The 15,641-nt window shown below is 36.1% G+C and overlaps 2 protein-coding genes across 9 annotated transcripts; both read left to right on the top strand.

Annotated features, from left to right (window-relative positions):
- The first annotated feature begins 242 nt into the window (after positions 1-242).
- LOC108477319 (acyl-CoA-binding domain-containing protein 3-like) lies at positions 243-2,666 on the top strand. Of its 3 annotated transcripts, XR_008276194.1 has the most exons (6): positions 243-1,049; positions 1,375-1,480; positions 1,579-1,679; positions 1,822-1,896; positions 2,065-2,199; positions 2,279-2,666. XR_008276194.1 is itself a non-coding variant. In XM_017779823.2 (5 exons), the coding sequence occupies exons 1-4, from the start codon at positions 424-426 to the stop codon at positions 1,889-1,891; spliced, it is 903 nt and encodes a 300-aa protein (XP_017635312.1). In that variant the 5' UTR covers positions 245-423; the 3' UTR covers positions 1,892-1,896; positions 2,279-2,666. The 3 variants fall into 3 exon arrangements, 2 of the variants coding, with proteins under 2 accessions (XP_017635313.1, XP_017635312.1); XM_017779823.2 differs by lacking the exon at positions 2,065-2,199 and having other exon boundaries at positions 245-1,049; XM_017779824.2 differs by lacking the exons at positions 1,822-1,896; positions 2,065-2,199.
- Positions 2,667-8,051: 5,385 nt separating this feature from the next.
- Positions 8,052-13,180, top strand: LOC108479672 (uncharacterized). 6 transcript variants are annotated; one of them, XR_008276192.1, is made up of 12 exons: positions 8,052-8,323; positions 9,745-10,127; positions 10,229-10,373; positions 10,518-10,698; positions 10,789-11,047; positions 11,383-11,471; positions 11,612-11,788; positions 11,893-11,978; positions 12,106-12,190; positions 12,474-12,553; positions 12,725-12,968; positions 13,073-13,180. XR_008276192.1 is itself a non-coding variant. In XM_053023530.1 (11 exons), exons 2-11 carry the CDS (start codon positions 9,914-9,916, stop codon positions 12,777-12,779), a joined length of 1,386 nt encoding a protein of 461 aa, XP_052879490.1. In that variant the 5' UTR covers positions 8,052-8,323; positions 9,745-9,913; the 3' UTR covers positions 12,780-13,180. The 6 variants fall into 6 exon arrangements, 2 of the variants coding, with proteins under 2 accessions (XP_052879490.1, XP_052879491.1); XR_008276189.1 differs by having other exon boundaries at positions 12,474-12,568; XR_008276193.1 differs by having other exon boundaries at positions 12,474-12,642.
- Positions 13,181-15,641: the final 2,461 nt, after the last annotated feature.

The following is a 15,641-nucleotide window of genomic DNA, read 5'->3' as shown; positions in this document are numbered from 1 at the left end:
AATACCTAACGTTTAATATTTAAGGTATTGGTTTAAAACATACAGCCAACTGAGATTTAAAAATATTCTAACAGTTATTATTAAATAAGCCCTAAATTCCTAGTAGAAACAGAAAACGTAGAGGAATTAAATTGCAAAAGCTTGAAGAGTAAAGAGAGTAGGGGCAAAATTAGACCTAAATATTCGGTAGTGATAGATAATTGGATACCTTAACCACATATTCTATTTCACATACACCGCAATTAGCGGAACAGTCCTTTTCTAATTAGCTTTCCCTCTTTAAACTTCAGACTCTTCCCCTACAAAAGTCCATGGACCGACACTTTTGCCTTATAATATCACTATATATACTTTGCTCTCCTTTTCAACTTCCCACTTCCACCAATCCCTTCTCTTCTCTTGTTTTTCTTTCTTTGGCTAACCATGGAAATTTTTCTTGAATTCATGTTTACTATTTCTTTTTCTTTTGTTATTTCCTTCCTTCTGGCTAAGCTTCTTTCCTTTTCGTCTATCATTGATCAACATCTAGAGATCGTGTCGAGATTATATGCGGAAGTCAAAACTGAATCAGAAAAACATGAATTTGAAGAAGTTGATGCTTTATGTGAATCCGTGGAAGAAATTGGTACCCAGGAAGAGTCTTCGAATGGTGGTGAAGAATTAATTAGAGAAACAGAGGGAACTGTTGAAGGAATTAGTTCATCTGAAGAGAATTTTGTTAGTGAAACCACTGAGATTGAACTAGCTAAAGAGGATGAAGAAGGGATTGAGGATTTGGTGTGTGATAAAGAGAATGGAGGAGGTTTCTTCTTGGAGGGGTCATCATCATCATCTGATGATGATGATTGGGAGGGTATTGAACGAACCGAATTGGAGAAAGATTTTGGTGCAGCGGTGAGTTTTTTGGTGCAAAAAAGTAATGCTGATCAAGTTTTGAAACTTGGCAATGATTTAAAGATGCAATTGTATGGACTTCACAAGATTGCCACTCAAGGGCCTTGCCACGAGCCTCAGCCGATGCCATTCAAGTTATCTGCTCGTGCAAAGTGGTAAAATTCCCCCCTCTGAATTTGGATTTTTAATTTTTCTACTTCCTTTTGAATTTGGAATAGAAAACCCTATCTAATTTGTGTGTAATAATGTGCTTTCTGTATCTGTTTAAGAAATTGATAGATAGAAATTTCATGAAGAATGATGAATGGAATTGACTTGATGAAGAGTGAAAATGTAAAGAATAAAACCATATGAACAAGTAGGGCAAAAAATATATTGAATTCCCAATTGCTTTGTTGGTTCAACTTAGATCCTTCCCTTTTGTTACCTTTGTTAATCGTGTTCCATATGATTGAAGAAACTGATTTTTCTTCATTACAGGAATGCCTGGAAAAAACTTGGTAACATGAGTCCAGAAGCAGCGATGGAGTTGTATATCACCCTTGTTTCAAGAAGCATCCCTGGGTGGCTGCAACCTGACATTTGTGTAAGTTGGCTTCCCATGTCTTGCGGTGCGGTTTTCCGATCACTTGAAGAAAACACGGATTTCCCCATTCATGTTCCTTGCTTGTTTTGATGTTGCAGGGGGATGGTAAACAGGATTATGTAGATGCCAAAGCCTCTAGCAAGCCACCTTTGGATGTCAAAAAAATGGCAGTGAACCAAGCTATAGATGTGGATTACAGGTAAATAGTACAAGTACTTTCATCTGGGATTTGATTCAATTCGGGACAAGAATCCTGCGGCTCCATGCATGTCTGCAGTGAACTAAGGCCTTAAATTCTCTTTCATTGCTAGACTTATTTTCACTGTTGACTACTCCTACAGGACTTCTAATGAGTTAATGACTAACATTCAAAATATTGACTGGATGAAACCTGCTGTCTATACTCCATGAATAAGGTATTGCCATTGCATGTTTCTGTTTTATTTTGTATGTTGATAGTTTCAATAACATATAGGGGAATTTCATGAATGGTTCTTAATATCTTTATGTATCTTAGTTTCATATTTCTGAATATGCACCTTTGTTAAAACCAATTCTCCGGTATATGCCGACGTGTTTGACAGTGGTATGCTTTAAACGTGTTGACACAATTACACTTTGCAAGACATGCTAACAAAATGTGTCAAATCTGGAAATTTTGAGGAAACTAAATGACTGCAAAAATGTTAAATACTTGATGATGGTGCAAGCATATTACGGTAATGCAACTTGAGAATATCTTTTCCCTAGGATTTAACAACTTGCAGAAGACTAATATATAAATTCTATGAATTACAGTTATGTGATTTGAGCTGCACTCAGCACGAATTCCAGAGGATCGTTTTTTTATTGCCAGTTTGATATTCATCAACCTGCTTTGAATCATCTCAAAAATCTCAGTTACATCTACAAACAACAATGGATAAGGAGGAGTTTGGATCAGGATTATTAGGAGCTTCTTAGTTATATATATATAAAGTATATATTAGACTGTTGATAAAGAATAAAAGAACTAACAAATTTGTCAAATAACATAGACCCTCATTCTTGATTCCCATTTAGGGCAGATATTTGTCATTCATTGGTTCATTCTTTTCTCTCAATACATATTTGCATTTGTACAGCTTTCAGCTTTGTGATTTTTGGTTTGAGTTTGGGATTGTGATGCCTTTTCCATGATTCTTAATGGAGTTGTTCTCTTATATTATTATATTATTATGATGATGATGTAATTATTCAAACGCTTTTCAAATGTTAAATTTTGCTATTAGTCCTTGTACTTTATGAAAGTTATGGATTTAGTCCACATATTTTAATTTGATCAATTTTAGCTTTGTACTTTTTGAAATTTGAAATTCTAGTCTTGACCCAAAATTTAAGCATTTAAACTTATTGATTAAATTTAATTACTAGTCTTGTACTAGTTGCATAATTGTAGATTTAGTTTGGATCATTCTAAATTAAAGTTTGAATTTTAAAATTTTAATCTTGATGCAAATGATAATAATTATTCCATTAACTAAATTTTCAGTGAGTAATGTGGAAATAACAATTAGAGATGGCATTACATATATAATAATATATTTGCTACATCATATTTTGAAAATAGTAGAAACTTAATGAATTTAATATTTATTGCTTAGTGAGGGTTGAAATTTAAAATTTAAAATGTTTAAGGACTAAAATAACTACAAAACAAAGATTAATAAAAACATTTAACTATTATCCAAAATTATTTGCAAACTACAAGGATTAAAATACCTTTTTTTTTAAGGGTGAGTATTTGGTGTAGTGTACTTTTTTTTTTTTTGTAAATAAAAACAAAGAATTACATAGATTGATTCTTAGTCATATTTTTGAAATTACAGTCTTCCTTCAATATCCCTTTAATCTCCATGGGGGCTCTTCAAACATGTGCAATGTTTCGGTCCTCGTTAAAGCCATTTTTGCCAGAGCATCTACTACCTAATTAGATTCTCTTATAACATAGTTTAAGGACCACTTCTCTTCAAAGGCTAGAAATTGTTGAATCCTCCTTATTAGAGAGCTTTTTGGGCCACTGTCCTTTACCATAATGTATTACTCCACCTGCAGCAGAGAAACCAGACAAGAGTGAACAGCACCGTCAGTATTAAGGTAGAAACATATACCTGAATTCTGATGAATAGATGACTGATTTGGGCGGCATTCCAACATTGTATTCTGAATAGAGGAGAAATGATTCGCCCAACTATAAGAGGCACTGATAATGTCCTTAGGAGAAAATGATCAAATTTCGGTTCTTCCAAATGCACCAAAAGAGAATCCCAAATAGGCAAGTCCAAGTCGAGTTACTTGGACTAACGGAAGGATGAAAATGCAAATTCAAAAACAACCACTCTGAAATATTACCAGCGAAGAAGCTATCGAAATGATTGGAAGGGATGACTTGTTTCCAAATTTCCTGAGCATAAGAGCAATCCCTAAGAGCATGAAAAATATCTTTCGTTGAATGGCCACAGAGATGACGCGAAGCACAATACCTCTCTACTCAAATTAGTTTAAAGACACTGCTTAAGAACCAACCAGATAAACTGTTTTACTCGTTGGGGCCCTGGAATTTTCCATACAATACTCTAGTTCACATCCTTCGGATTCCAAGACTCCTCCTTAAGCATAAAGTAAGCACTTTTCATAGAAAAACACCAGTTGTTGTTCTAGACCAAGAAAGAATATCAGGCCCAATTGAGTCTAAAGGAGGAGGAATGCTAATGATTTGAATGACCACTTCTTCTAGCAACCACAATCTAAAAAGATCAAGGTTCCAATCACCATTATCCATAACCATCTCATTAACTTTACTCTGAGTAACAATGTTACCTTGACCCGATACGTACTGATTAAGGGGTCCAACATTTGGAACCTAATTATCCTCCTAACAGCGGACAGTCCTCCCATTACTGATAGACCAAATTATGTTATTGCACAACAAAGGCCAAGCTTTAGCAACTACTTTCCATATATAAGAACACCTATTTCGCATGATAGAATCTGGCAATGCCTTATGAAAGCTATACTTAGCTCTAAGAACTTGAACCCATAAAGCTTCAATCTTAGTAATAAGACTATAACCAAATTTCATCATGAAAGCTTTGTTTTGATCCTCCAAACGTCGAAATCCAAGGCCTCCATGCAACTTAGGCTGACAAATGTTATTCCACCCTACCAAATCCAATTTTCTTCTCCACTCCGCAGCCCCCCAATGAACTGTCTAGCTAATTCTTCGATAGAGTCGCAAATTCCCTTAGGGATAAGAGTTGACTGCATGAGATAACTCGGGATAGCCAGAAGAACAGAATGTGCTAAGGTAACCCTTCCAGCAAAAGAAAGCTATTTCACATCCCAACTAGCAAGCCGACTACGAACTCTTTCCACTAAAAAATTAAGAATATCATTGGTGACCCTTTTATGAAATAATGAAACCCCGATATAGTGACCCAAATCATTAACTTCTTGAAAGCCAAACATGTCATTGATTTCACTCCTTAAGGACTCGTTAACACCATGGAGAAGAAAACATTTGTTTTCCTGACATTGACCTTATGACCTAATAGCTCACAAAAATTACTCAAAAAATTCTTGAGTATTCCATTATAAGTCAAATCTGTTATACTAAAAATCACTAAATCGTCTGCAAAAAACAAATGTGAAAGATTCAGTCCTATGCGAGATAGTTGAATGGGACGCCACTCCCTTGAGGAAATACCCGCGTGAAATTTATGACCCAACCATTCCATATAAAGAACAAAACGATATGGTGATAAATGACATCCTTGCCGAATACCTCTAATCGGTCTAAACTTTTGAGTTGGAATACCATTCCATAAAACCTGCATAGAGGAAGACGAAATAGCATTCATAATAACTTTAACCAGATAATGAGGAATACCTGCTACATTAAGAGAAGCTTCCATGAAATCCTATCTGACTCTATCGTACGCTTTCTCCAAATCAATCTTGATGGCCATCCACTGAAGCTTTTTCTTGGATCTCATTACATGTAACACTTCCTGGGCAATGATGACATTATTAATAATGCTTCTCCCTACAATGAGACCTGTTTGTTCTTGTCCAATGATCTTCGAGAAGATACTTTTGAATCTATTTGCAATGACCTTCATGACTAGCTTATATAACACTGAGCAGAGACTAATAGGATGAAACTACGAGAAGTTTTTCGGGTTCGAAACTTTAGGTATTAACACAATAAGAGTGTTATTAAACGCTGGTTCAATTGTTCCTCCCTCAAAAAACTTCTTAACCCACTCACAAATAGCTCACATTATATTATCCCATTGGTTCTGAAAGAAAGCCACTTGAAACCCATCACTACCCGGGGCTTTCAAGGTTGCCATATCAAAAAGGGCAGCCCTAATTTCCTCATTCGTAACACCTCTCCCTAGTAGATCAACATCTTCAGTACTAAGCCTTGGAAAAGCATTAGGAGGTAGAAACCCTAACGGACATGGATTCTCCCCATAAAAATTCTGGAAAAAGTTAACCATTTTCGTCTTAAGAACCTCAGGGTCAAAAATCCATTCTCCATCAGTATTACATAAAGCGGTGATTTTATTAAAATTCTTTCTCAAAACCATACGTCTGTGAAAGTAGCTAGTATTGAGATCTCCCAAGTTTAGCCACTTACATTTAGAATTTTGCTTCCAGAGCATCTCCTCATGATGAAGAATATTTTCTAGCTTATCATGAACAATCACTTCCTGCTGAAAAAGAGAATTAGACCCCGAGAGATCCAAAACATATTGTATTTTAGCAAGCTTTGTGCATTAACTGCCTCTTCCGTAGACTTATATGATCATAAACACATTTGTTCCATTCTTTGAGTTTATCTGTAAATTCCTCAACTGCACTTGTCATATTACCATTGAAGCTCCAATTATTCTTAACAAATTCAGAAAAATTATGGTGATGCAACCAACCAGCTAAAACTGGAAGAATCTATTAGGAGCACCACTACCATCATAGCGAAGCTTCAGTAGCAAAGGCCGATGGTCAGATTTGATTTTGAGAAGGTGGGTAATTAAACAATTAGGGAAGGCTTCCATCCAAGCATCATTTCCCACAGCCTTATCAAGTCTTTAAGAAAGATTACCACGATGCCACGTGAATGGGGGACCTTGAAAACCCAGGTCGTGTAAAAGAGCTTTGCCCATAAATTCACCAAAGGACTGACATTTGCGGCCATTGACATGGCTACCTTTTTTATCTTCTAAAGAGAGGATGGAGTTGAAATCTCCAATGGCTATCCAAGGAACAGACACACTTGGAACTGTGTGACTTTCCTTTTCTGTTTATCAGGGCTCCCATAAACAAAAGCAATAAGGACCGGATGAGGATGTAATTTGGAGCAAATACAAGCTAGGATAAATTGAGGATAATTACCGATCACCTCCAAATCAATTGAATTCTTCCAACCAATCCAGATACCTTCAGAAAATCCCACTGTTTCCACTCGATACGACTTATCCCAGCATAACTTAGCAATAATTGTGTCAGCTTTAATCCCACTAATTCTTGGCTCAAAAAGGCTAATTTTATCGAGCTTGTACTGATTATTATACTCACGAAAATCTTGCAAAAATTTATCAGACGCATACCCCTGCACATTCTAAGATAAAATAGACATGTTCATCATAATAAAAATTAAAATAGAAAAAAAAATTATCTCAATGGTGTCCGGTAGAGGAAAACTCCTCTCGCTCTCCTTTTTTTCGAGAAAAATCATTAGCAGAATCTCCATCAATTTCAGATGCAATAAGCTCTGTTACCCTCTTCATAGAATCAACAAAGTGAACGTGGGTATTTTCAGAATTCTTGAAACGATTACCCGGTCCCTTTCGGATTTTATTGAGTTTCCACCCTTCTTTAGAGCTAGTTACTTTGGCATTGGTAATTTGTCTTTTCAAATCCTCTCTAGGAAATTTAATTTCAAACGGGCAGACACTATCCTCTATCTCCTCGCTGATCGGCTCCAGAATGCTACTCCTTTTGAATACCACTGCCGAATGATTTTTGGCTTCTAGAACTCCTCCCTTTACCTCTACATTAACAAACGAACTCTTCTCAAATGTGGGGTTAGAGTGTACTACATGTTGCGCTTGCTTTTGGACTGAAGAAGACGTGTCCACCTTCACGTGTTCTGCATCACCACCAAACTGTGAATTTGAAATTAAAGGACAAGAGGATTCAGAAATATCTGAATTTAGGGGCTGATTATTTTCTCCAATATTATGGCAAGAAACATGCGTGGCACTCGCAGTCTTCGAAAAAACTGTAACAGCCTCATTCGAAGCTTGGGCCGCTTTCTGCTGTCTAAAATCAAAGCTACTGGAGGTCTGCTGAAAGTCCAATGAGGCCTGCTGAGAAGCAGCCGAATGTGTGTGGGGGACCAAACCCGTCTTGGGCCCAACCTGATTATGGTCCTTTTGAAAATTATGGATCTTTGGGTCATAGGCCTGTCCAATTAGGAGTTTCCCCACCAACAGGCCCACATTCGCTTTCTTAGAGCCATTAAAACCAGGTTTTTTACCCGTTGAAATTTTCTCTTGAGAATCACTTGTGACTTTCCCTTTTTTCTTCAAATCCCTGTGACTTACCTTACTTAAATCCTCATCCGTTAAATTCGCCTCCAGTCCTGTTACCGATTGAAATCTTGACCCTGAATTTTTCTCCCCTTTGGAATTATTTCCTTTTTTGATTCCATCCAAGGTGCCACGTCTGCTCATCAGCTCCACCAGCATCCAGGGGCCGTACTCCCCATCTCTGGCCACCACAGAAGATGCAGAGGTTTGTTCAGACGTTTCCTCTTTCTCTTTGTCTTTGAAGAATTTGTAACAGCCGGACAGTTCTCTGTGATGTGTCCATAACAGCCACACTTGAAACATACCACCGGTAGATTCTCATACTCAATTGTTTGAGGACTGCCATTGATGAGAATTTTAGAAATTAAAGATCTCCCTAAATTGACATAAACTGCTATGTGAGCATATCGACCCTGTGTTTTGCTATCTGTATTGAAATCTAATTTAGTGACTTTGCCTACCATTCCCCCAATCTCCATTAGGATCTGTTTCTAATATAAATAACTAGGGAGGCTAGGAAGTTGAATCCATGTGAGAACCATATTAGGGAAAGGTAGACTAGGATTGAAATCGATCGTTCATGGTTGAACGGTTAGGTAATGACCGAAGATAACCCACGGCCCCTGAGAAAGGATCTTATCATAGTCATCAGTACTTTGAAATTTAGCGAGAAAATAACCATTCTCTATATCCATTAATTAAAAAGGCTTAGATGGCTTCCAAATCCCATATAATCTATTATACAGAGTCGTGATTCCAAGGTTCCGACCAAGCATCTTGAGAACCACAGAGGACGACATCTCCTTTTTCCAATAACTGATAAACTCTCTCCGAGAAATCGATTGAAGGAATACCATCAACAACCTATTTCTTTACATCTTGCTCAGTGAGGGAAAAATTATCGACAACGAAGTGATCACCCTTTGTCTTATTCGACGCAAGAATATCCTTCCCCACTAGCTTATCTTTTCAGGGAAGAGAAGGTGTTAGTGATGACTCCACGACCATCACATCTTCAGAAGACCCATCTGAATCCTTGAAACGGACCTTTTTAGTGTTGGAGTCCTCCACAGCCATCACATCTTCAGTAATCACATTCGATTCCTTGAAATGGACCTTCTTTATAATGGAATCCTCAGGAAGAGAGTCACCTTCTCCATTATTGTCCACATTAGAAATCGAAGAAGACGAGAACATTTTCAGAAATATAAAAGATTTTATTATATTTTATAATTTACTTTTTTTAATCCACGTAATGATGGTAAACCAGAATCGTTCGGTGGATTTCGCACCGATCTGTTTTGAATGGAGTGATTTTTTTTCCTTTAAAAAATGGATACATGGCGGGGCAGGTGAATTGCTTGCCCCACCTGTTCCGCTTAATCATTTGTTAACCTCCTAAATTTGCGTGTGGAGTTTAAAATTTCCATTAATGTACCAAATAATTTTTTTAAAGCAACATATATGCTTTTTTTTATTCAATACATATTTAAATCCAATAACAAAAACCAATGATATTTTTCTTATTGTTCATATCCTAAATTTTTATTTTTCAAAAAATGTGCTTGCTAAGAAATATTTGGTTTAGAAGTTGTTATTTGAAACGCAGCGTTTTGATTGTAACAGTAAAACGGCGGGTACGCCTGAAACTTGAGAAACGAATCCCACTTCTCCTTTCTCAGTTTCCACTTGTCAGTTGCCTCAAGCCAAATCAAATGCGTTACCGATAATAACTTTGGATCTCCTTCCCTAATCTTAAATCCCGATCCGATCTAGGGTTCCGTCTGAGATCGAAATGGGGATCGTGATCGAAACCTCCATTTGGGAACCAAGTTCTTCCGTCTTCATTTTCATTTTCTTTTCATCTTTCCTCTTACTTTCTCTCTTCCCTTTCTATCTCTCCAAACACGCTCCCACCACCAAGTCTTCTGCTTTCTCCGACCACCCTTTCTCCTCCTCTTCTCCCCGCTTCCAACTTTACTTTCTCCTTCTCTATTTCCTCGCATCAGGTACATTATTTTTAAAAAAAAATTCAATTTTTTTTTAAATTTAAAGTAAAAAAGGAAAAAGAGCTGATAGTTGATCTGATTTTTACGTTTTTTTTTCCTAGTATTGGAAGGATTGTGGTCGGTGTACGGAGAGTTTGAGCTGGTTTACTATGGGATAAGCAAGGAAGATACGGTGACGTTTATGCTTATTGGATTTGGAGCTGCTCTTTTTGTTGGTAGTCTCTTAGGTCTTGTCTCTGATTTAATGTGAGTAAAACTAAACTTTTTCATGTTTATTTAATCACTTTAAATAATGTTTTTTTAATGAATTAACCAATGTTAGCTATGGATTAATCAAGGGTTGTATAATTGTGAAAATTTTGATAGTTTTATTTATTTTTATTTATGTAGAGGTCGAAAGAAAACTTGTTTGGTGTTTTTTATCTTGCACCTTATTGTTGGGATATTGAAGATGGTTGCACCAAGTCCTAGCTTTTGGGTAGCAAATTTATGTTTGTCTTTGGCAACATCAATATTTTCCTTCAGTTTCGAGACATTGGCTGTTGTTGAACATGACAAAGTTGACTCAAAGGTTCAGTTCTTTCTCGATGTGATTCTCTGGTTTCTAAGAAACAAATGAAAACTATGAACATGATGGTATGCATTCTTTCTTTTCTTGCAGCTGGGTCATAGGCAAGATATTTTGAATGAAACATTTTGGTTGATGACTTTTTTTGAGTCCGCATCTTTGATTGGAAGTCAAGTGATTGGTAATTGGATGGTGGGTGGTAATTTGGAGAAAGGAATTGGCTCTCCTTCCATTGCAGCCACCTTACTGGCGATACTGGGCATCACCTGCATGTCCAGACATTATGATGGAACTACGAAGATAATGACATTTAAGGATTATAGGATGTCCTTTTCTGTGTATATCCTTGGTGGTAAGAATTTTGTAGTTTCATTAGTTCTTTCTTCTTATTCATGGATGGAAACGAACTCTTAAGGGCAGAACTTTCTAAAATGACCATTTTAGCAGCGTTTTGAGAGTAGTCTATTTGTAACTGAACATTTAAAGCTAAAAGTAATAAATGTGTGTCACATCATCAAATACATGCACTCATCTAAGGTAGATTGGGGTTTATCTGTCTTCGCTGATGAGTTTTACGTGGTTGTATGTTTGGGTTTTGCAGAAGATCCTACCTTTGATTCTTAGTGTTCCTATCATACCAAAAAAAAAAAAAAAAAGAAAATGTTATAAAGTGCTTGTGTTCTGCAGATAGAAGGATATGGCTACTAGCGTGTGCACAAGCTTGCCTTCATTTCTCCATTGCAGTTTTCTGGATTCTTTGGGCCCCAACACTGGTGGTCAGATCATATCTATTGTTGACGACATGTGATTAGTTTTTTTCAGTTTTTCTGTTTATTCCCTTTAGGTTTCCAAATTATCTTCTTGGAAGCTTGATTTCTTTGAAGTATACTATTTGAAGGTGATTTTTATATGTTAGGCTGATGGTCGAGAAGTTTTTCTAGGGTTGATATATCCATGCTTGCTCGGAGCAAGGATGTTAGGAAGCACAGTGTTTCCTTGGCTTATTAATGCTTCTCTTCGAACTGAGGATTGCTTAACATGTGCATTTGTCGTACAGGCTCTTCTTTTATCTATAATAGCTTATGATTATGAGGTAAGTTCGTGTTGTCTCTCTGTATGTATTTGTAAATGTATAAGTTAGGGCGCCTTGTTTTTTATTCCATTCATGGTCTCAGAGTTACGTGATCTGAATTGCAGGAAATTGGAGTTCTCGTCACACAGTTTTCTTTATACCATGCCTGCATTGGCCTAATTCTGCCTTTGCTTGCAAGATTGAGAACCATGTATGCTGCACCTTTCTCTTTTTCAAGTTTTTAAGAAGTCCTTTTTTTTCCCTTTTCCTTTCTTTTTTAGTGCCCCTTTTATTTGTAGAAATTAGTTTTAGATCACTTTGCTGTAATCATGTTATAGGTATGTGCCAAATGAGTTGCGTGGAGGAATGATAAGCCTTTCTCTGGCTCCTGCAAATGCAGCAATTTTGTTTATTCTCATGCAGGTGTGTCCCTGGCTGATTTATGCACCCATTAACATCTGCATGCATGTGTGCTCTTTTTTCTCTTGTATGAAACAAGATATATCTCTTCTGTCTCCTTTCATCTGCTGCTGTTATGAATTGGTTAAGAATGACTGAAGGCATTGTATTTTCCCTGAGCACTTGAGGGTAGGAAAAATGGATTTATGCATCTGCTCAATGAATCTTGTGGTAGAATTTGTTGTATGATATATAATTCTATTTTTTTTTTCTGATGAACTTACTGGCTAGCTTCTTCATGTTGCAGAGAGGCTATTATAGGACCATTGAGAACTCAACAATGATAGTGTTTGCTGCGGTTGGGTTATTCATGGCGGCTGGGTGCATGTATGTTTTGAAACGGTGCGGAAAGCAACCATATCAAAACTGGCACAAATTATGATTGTTTTAATTCCCAATTTTAGCCAGCATTGACGGTATCTTGGAGTCTGTTATTAGTCACTGATTGAACTGAAGGATAAAACAGAGTATCCTCAAGCTTCAAATTACCACATGCAGGGAGGCATTCAAAGGGGATATGAAGGAAGAACCTATTTCAACTTTCAAGGATTAAGTAAGCTTATAGCGATAACCTCCCAAGATGTCTACTGAGAAATTACAAGCAAAGAGATAGTCAGCTGGCATTCCCTTGCAAGTTTTATCCAATTAAAGCGAACACTTTTTACAAGCAAGTTTGTTCTGCTCCGCAAGTTCAGCTGGGACTGATAAGAGGATGGCAGCTTAAAACTGGATAAATGCAGCGGTGAGTCTATTTGTGTTTTTTTTTTTGTAGGAATTTATATTTATAGAGTTGCAATTGCCTCGGGCTCGCTCGAAATGTTCATTGAGAATCAAATCTTTTTGCAGGGTTTTTTCAGTTTGTTTAGATTAGGAAGATAAGAAGCTCTTGGCTTCGGCTTATGGCTGACAGTTTCCATTTGTAGAATTGAAAATGAGAAAGCATTCTTTGATCCACTGTGTCTCTTATGTTATCCATACTCATATCCAAATATACATCAAAGACTGATGAATCAGGAACCTATTTGCTGTCATATAGACAGGAAGTCTAGAAATCTGGTTGATCCCTGATCCACTTTGTAGCCACCCCTTTTGCTACTTTGATAACAGGACAACTCCCATGAACAGATGTCTGCAAAACCAACCACCAACTACTTATGTTGTTTTATAATGATAACAAAACCAACGTTATTGTTGTTTAAGCCATGAATATTAAACTGAAACTAAAGAGAGAAGAAAACAGACATTATTGATTGAACTGTTTGGAAACAAGGAGTAAAATAGAAGTCCATCTCACTTTCAGTCCAATAGATTTCTTAAAATCATAATTTCCATCTATTTTCAACCCATTATGTGCTAAAAAGTACTATAGAAGCCTTTTTTTTCATAGAAATCGGATTATATTTTGTCTTCTTTATAGGCAAGCTATTTTCTGTAGTAAATTGGCTATTTTTGTTAAAAATTTTATCTATTTGTATGGTAAAAAATTGGTGTGATTGACGGAATAACCAAATAGTGATGTAATACGCTAAGTGTATTTTATGCTGACGTGTATGTACGGCTCAAATTTTTACCATAGAAATGGATAGAAATTTTTATTAAGATTGGTTTGCTCTTTAATCTAATGTATAAAGGCCAATTTATCTATTCTTTTACTAAAAGAATAAAATACAAGCTGACCTTTAAACATTAATATTTGATATTCACAAGTCTTCAAGTTTATACGTCAAATGGAGATGTAGCTTCCCTCCTTCCTCAACATATGATAAGTACACCAAGAATGTAGCAACCTTTTCCAAATTTATCACATTATTTTATTTTTTTTAAGTTATACCAATAGAATATCAAATAATTTGATTAACTCTGCCTAAGTTATCATTCACAAAAAAAAAAAAACTCAGCAAAAGAAGAAAACATAGCCTACCTTTTGGCTTTTTCGGAGGCCATATCGCTCAAATATCAAATACATTTCTACCCTACTCTATAGCATAACAAGTTGAAGCCTGATACATGAAACCATCAATCAAATCATATTCCAAGCTAATTTTAAGAAAACCTCAAGAAAGTTAACTAATCTAACAAAATTCTGCACTTAACCAATGTAACACCTCAGACCCGACTTGATCACCAAGTTTGAGCTACAGGATGCCACAATCGTTGCTAGAGAAATTACGATAAATTATATTCAAATTCCATCATTAGACATTTAGATATGAGTATTACATGCATAAAACATGATATATAATTATTTTCGGGTCATTTACGAGCTTACGAAAGCTTATGCCATCCCGAGGTTGAATGAGGACTAAACTACAACCTTGTCAAAGCTTTCTAGGCTGGTGTTGCAACTTCCAAGACTCGGTGTTAGGACCTTGAAGACAACAAGAAAGCTTCCCAACTTGAAGACCAAATTGTAAACTTTTCAAAATAATATAGAGTTGGCGTCGCGACTTCAAACAGGGGACATCACGACGAGGAGGGCTGACATCGTGACATTCAAGAAGTGAAGTCGCGACTTCCTCAGTGGTCCACTAAGTTCCCAATTTCTTTTGATTCAACCTAACATATGACAACAATGTTTAGCCTCAAGGCCCCAATCAACCATTCAACACAAATAGACATACTCAACATACCATTTTAGAGTCATTAACACCTTTACCATACATAAGCATTAACCATTTCATTTCATTCACAACATCATTACCCAAATTTGACCATTTACAATTTGAAACTAGATAATCCTAGGTACATGCCATTGACAGAACGAAAAAAGCTATACAAACTTAGTTGAGTCAAAATCTGCTATCTGAATGTTTAATTCACCTTTTGAGACTTTGAGAAATACCTGTACTTGTGCACGAAATTAACAAAACGACGGTGAGCGTAAAGCTCAATGATACTTTCATGATTCAAGATAACATAACATAACATAAAAATTTGTACATGATCATATTGAGTATAATTTCATTGTTTATCAAGTTATATCTCATCAAACCAACACATTTCATATCATAGATATAAGTGAGTACATATATGACAAATAACGATTTGATTCTTTCAATATTTGCTAGAGATGTAATCTACACATACTAGTTGTTAAATTCCATTCCTTATAAATTACTAGCATCCAATACTAAGTCATGAATCAAATACACATTATACATGTTTTTAACATCATGCCAACCAATTCCATATTTCATCAACATCATTTACCTTCTCAACTTACCATTCAAATCCCTTCTTAGAGTTGATTGACTCATTGACATTCGTTTTGCCCGTTAAGACTCATTTTCAATTGATTTGCATAATAGGTTATATGCTTTCTCTATCACAATTCACATATATACACATTTGATTCTATATCATCATATGATTTCATTCAGTATCATTTATCAAGCTTACAATTTATAATCCTTAT

The sequence above is a fragment of the Gossypium arboreum genome, chromosome 12 (genome assembly GCF_025698485.1).
Source record: "Gossypium arboreum isolate Shixiya-1 chromosome 12, ASM2569848v2, whole genome shotgun sequence".
NCBI lineage: Eukaryota > Viridiplantae > Streptophyta > Magnoliopsida > Malvales > Malvaceae > Gossypium > Gossypium arboreum.
This window is presented reverse-complemented; position numbering and strand designations above follow the sequence as displayed.

Bases quoted from the DNA above. Each gene is read 5' to 3' on its own strand.
- LOC108477319 (XM_017779823.2), top strand. From the start codon at position 424: ATGGAAATTTTTCTTGAATTCATGTTTACTATTTCTTTTTCTTTTGTT. The intron at 1,050-1,374 runs GTAAAATTCCCC...TCTTCATTACAG, and splicing joins TTATCTGCTCGTGCAAAGTG to GAATGCCTGGAAAAAACTTG. The intron at 1,680-1,821 runs GTAAATAGTACA...CTACTCCTACAG, and splicing joins GCTATAGATGTGGATTACAG to GACTTCTAATGAGTTAATGA.
- LOC108479672 (XM_053023530.1), top strand. From the start codon at position 9,914: ATGGGGATCGTGATCGAAACCTCCATTTGGGAACCAAGTTCTTCCGTC. The intron at 10,374-10,517 runs GTGAGTAAAACT...TTATTTATGTAG, and splicing joins GGTCTTGTCTCTGATTTAAT to AGGTCGAAAGAAAACTTGTT. The intron at 11,979-12,105 runs GTATGCTGCACC...ATCATGTTATAG, and splicing joins CTTGCAAGATTGAGAACCAT to GTATGTGCCAAATGAGTTGC.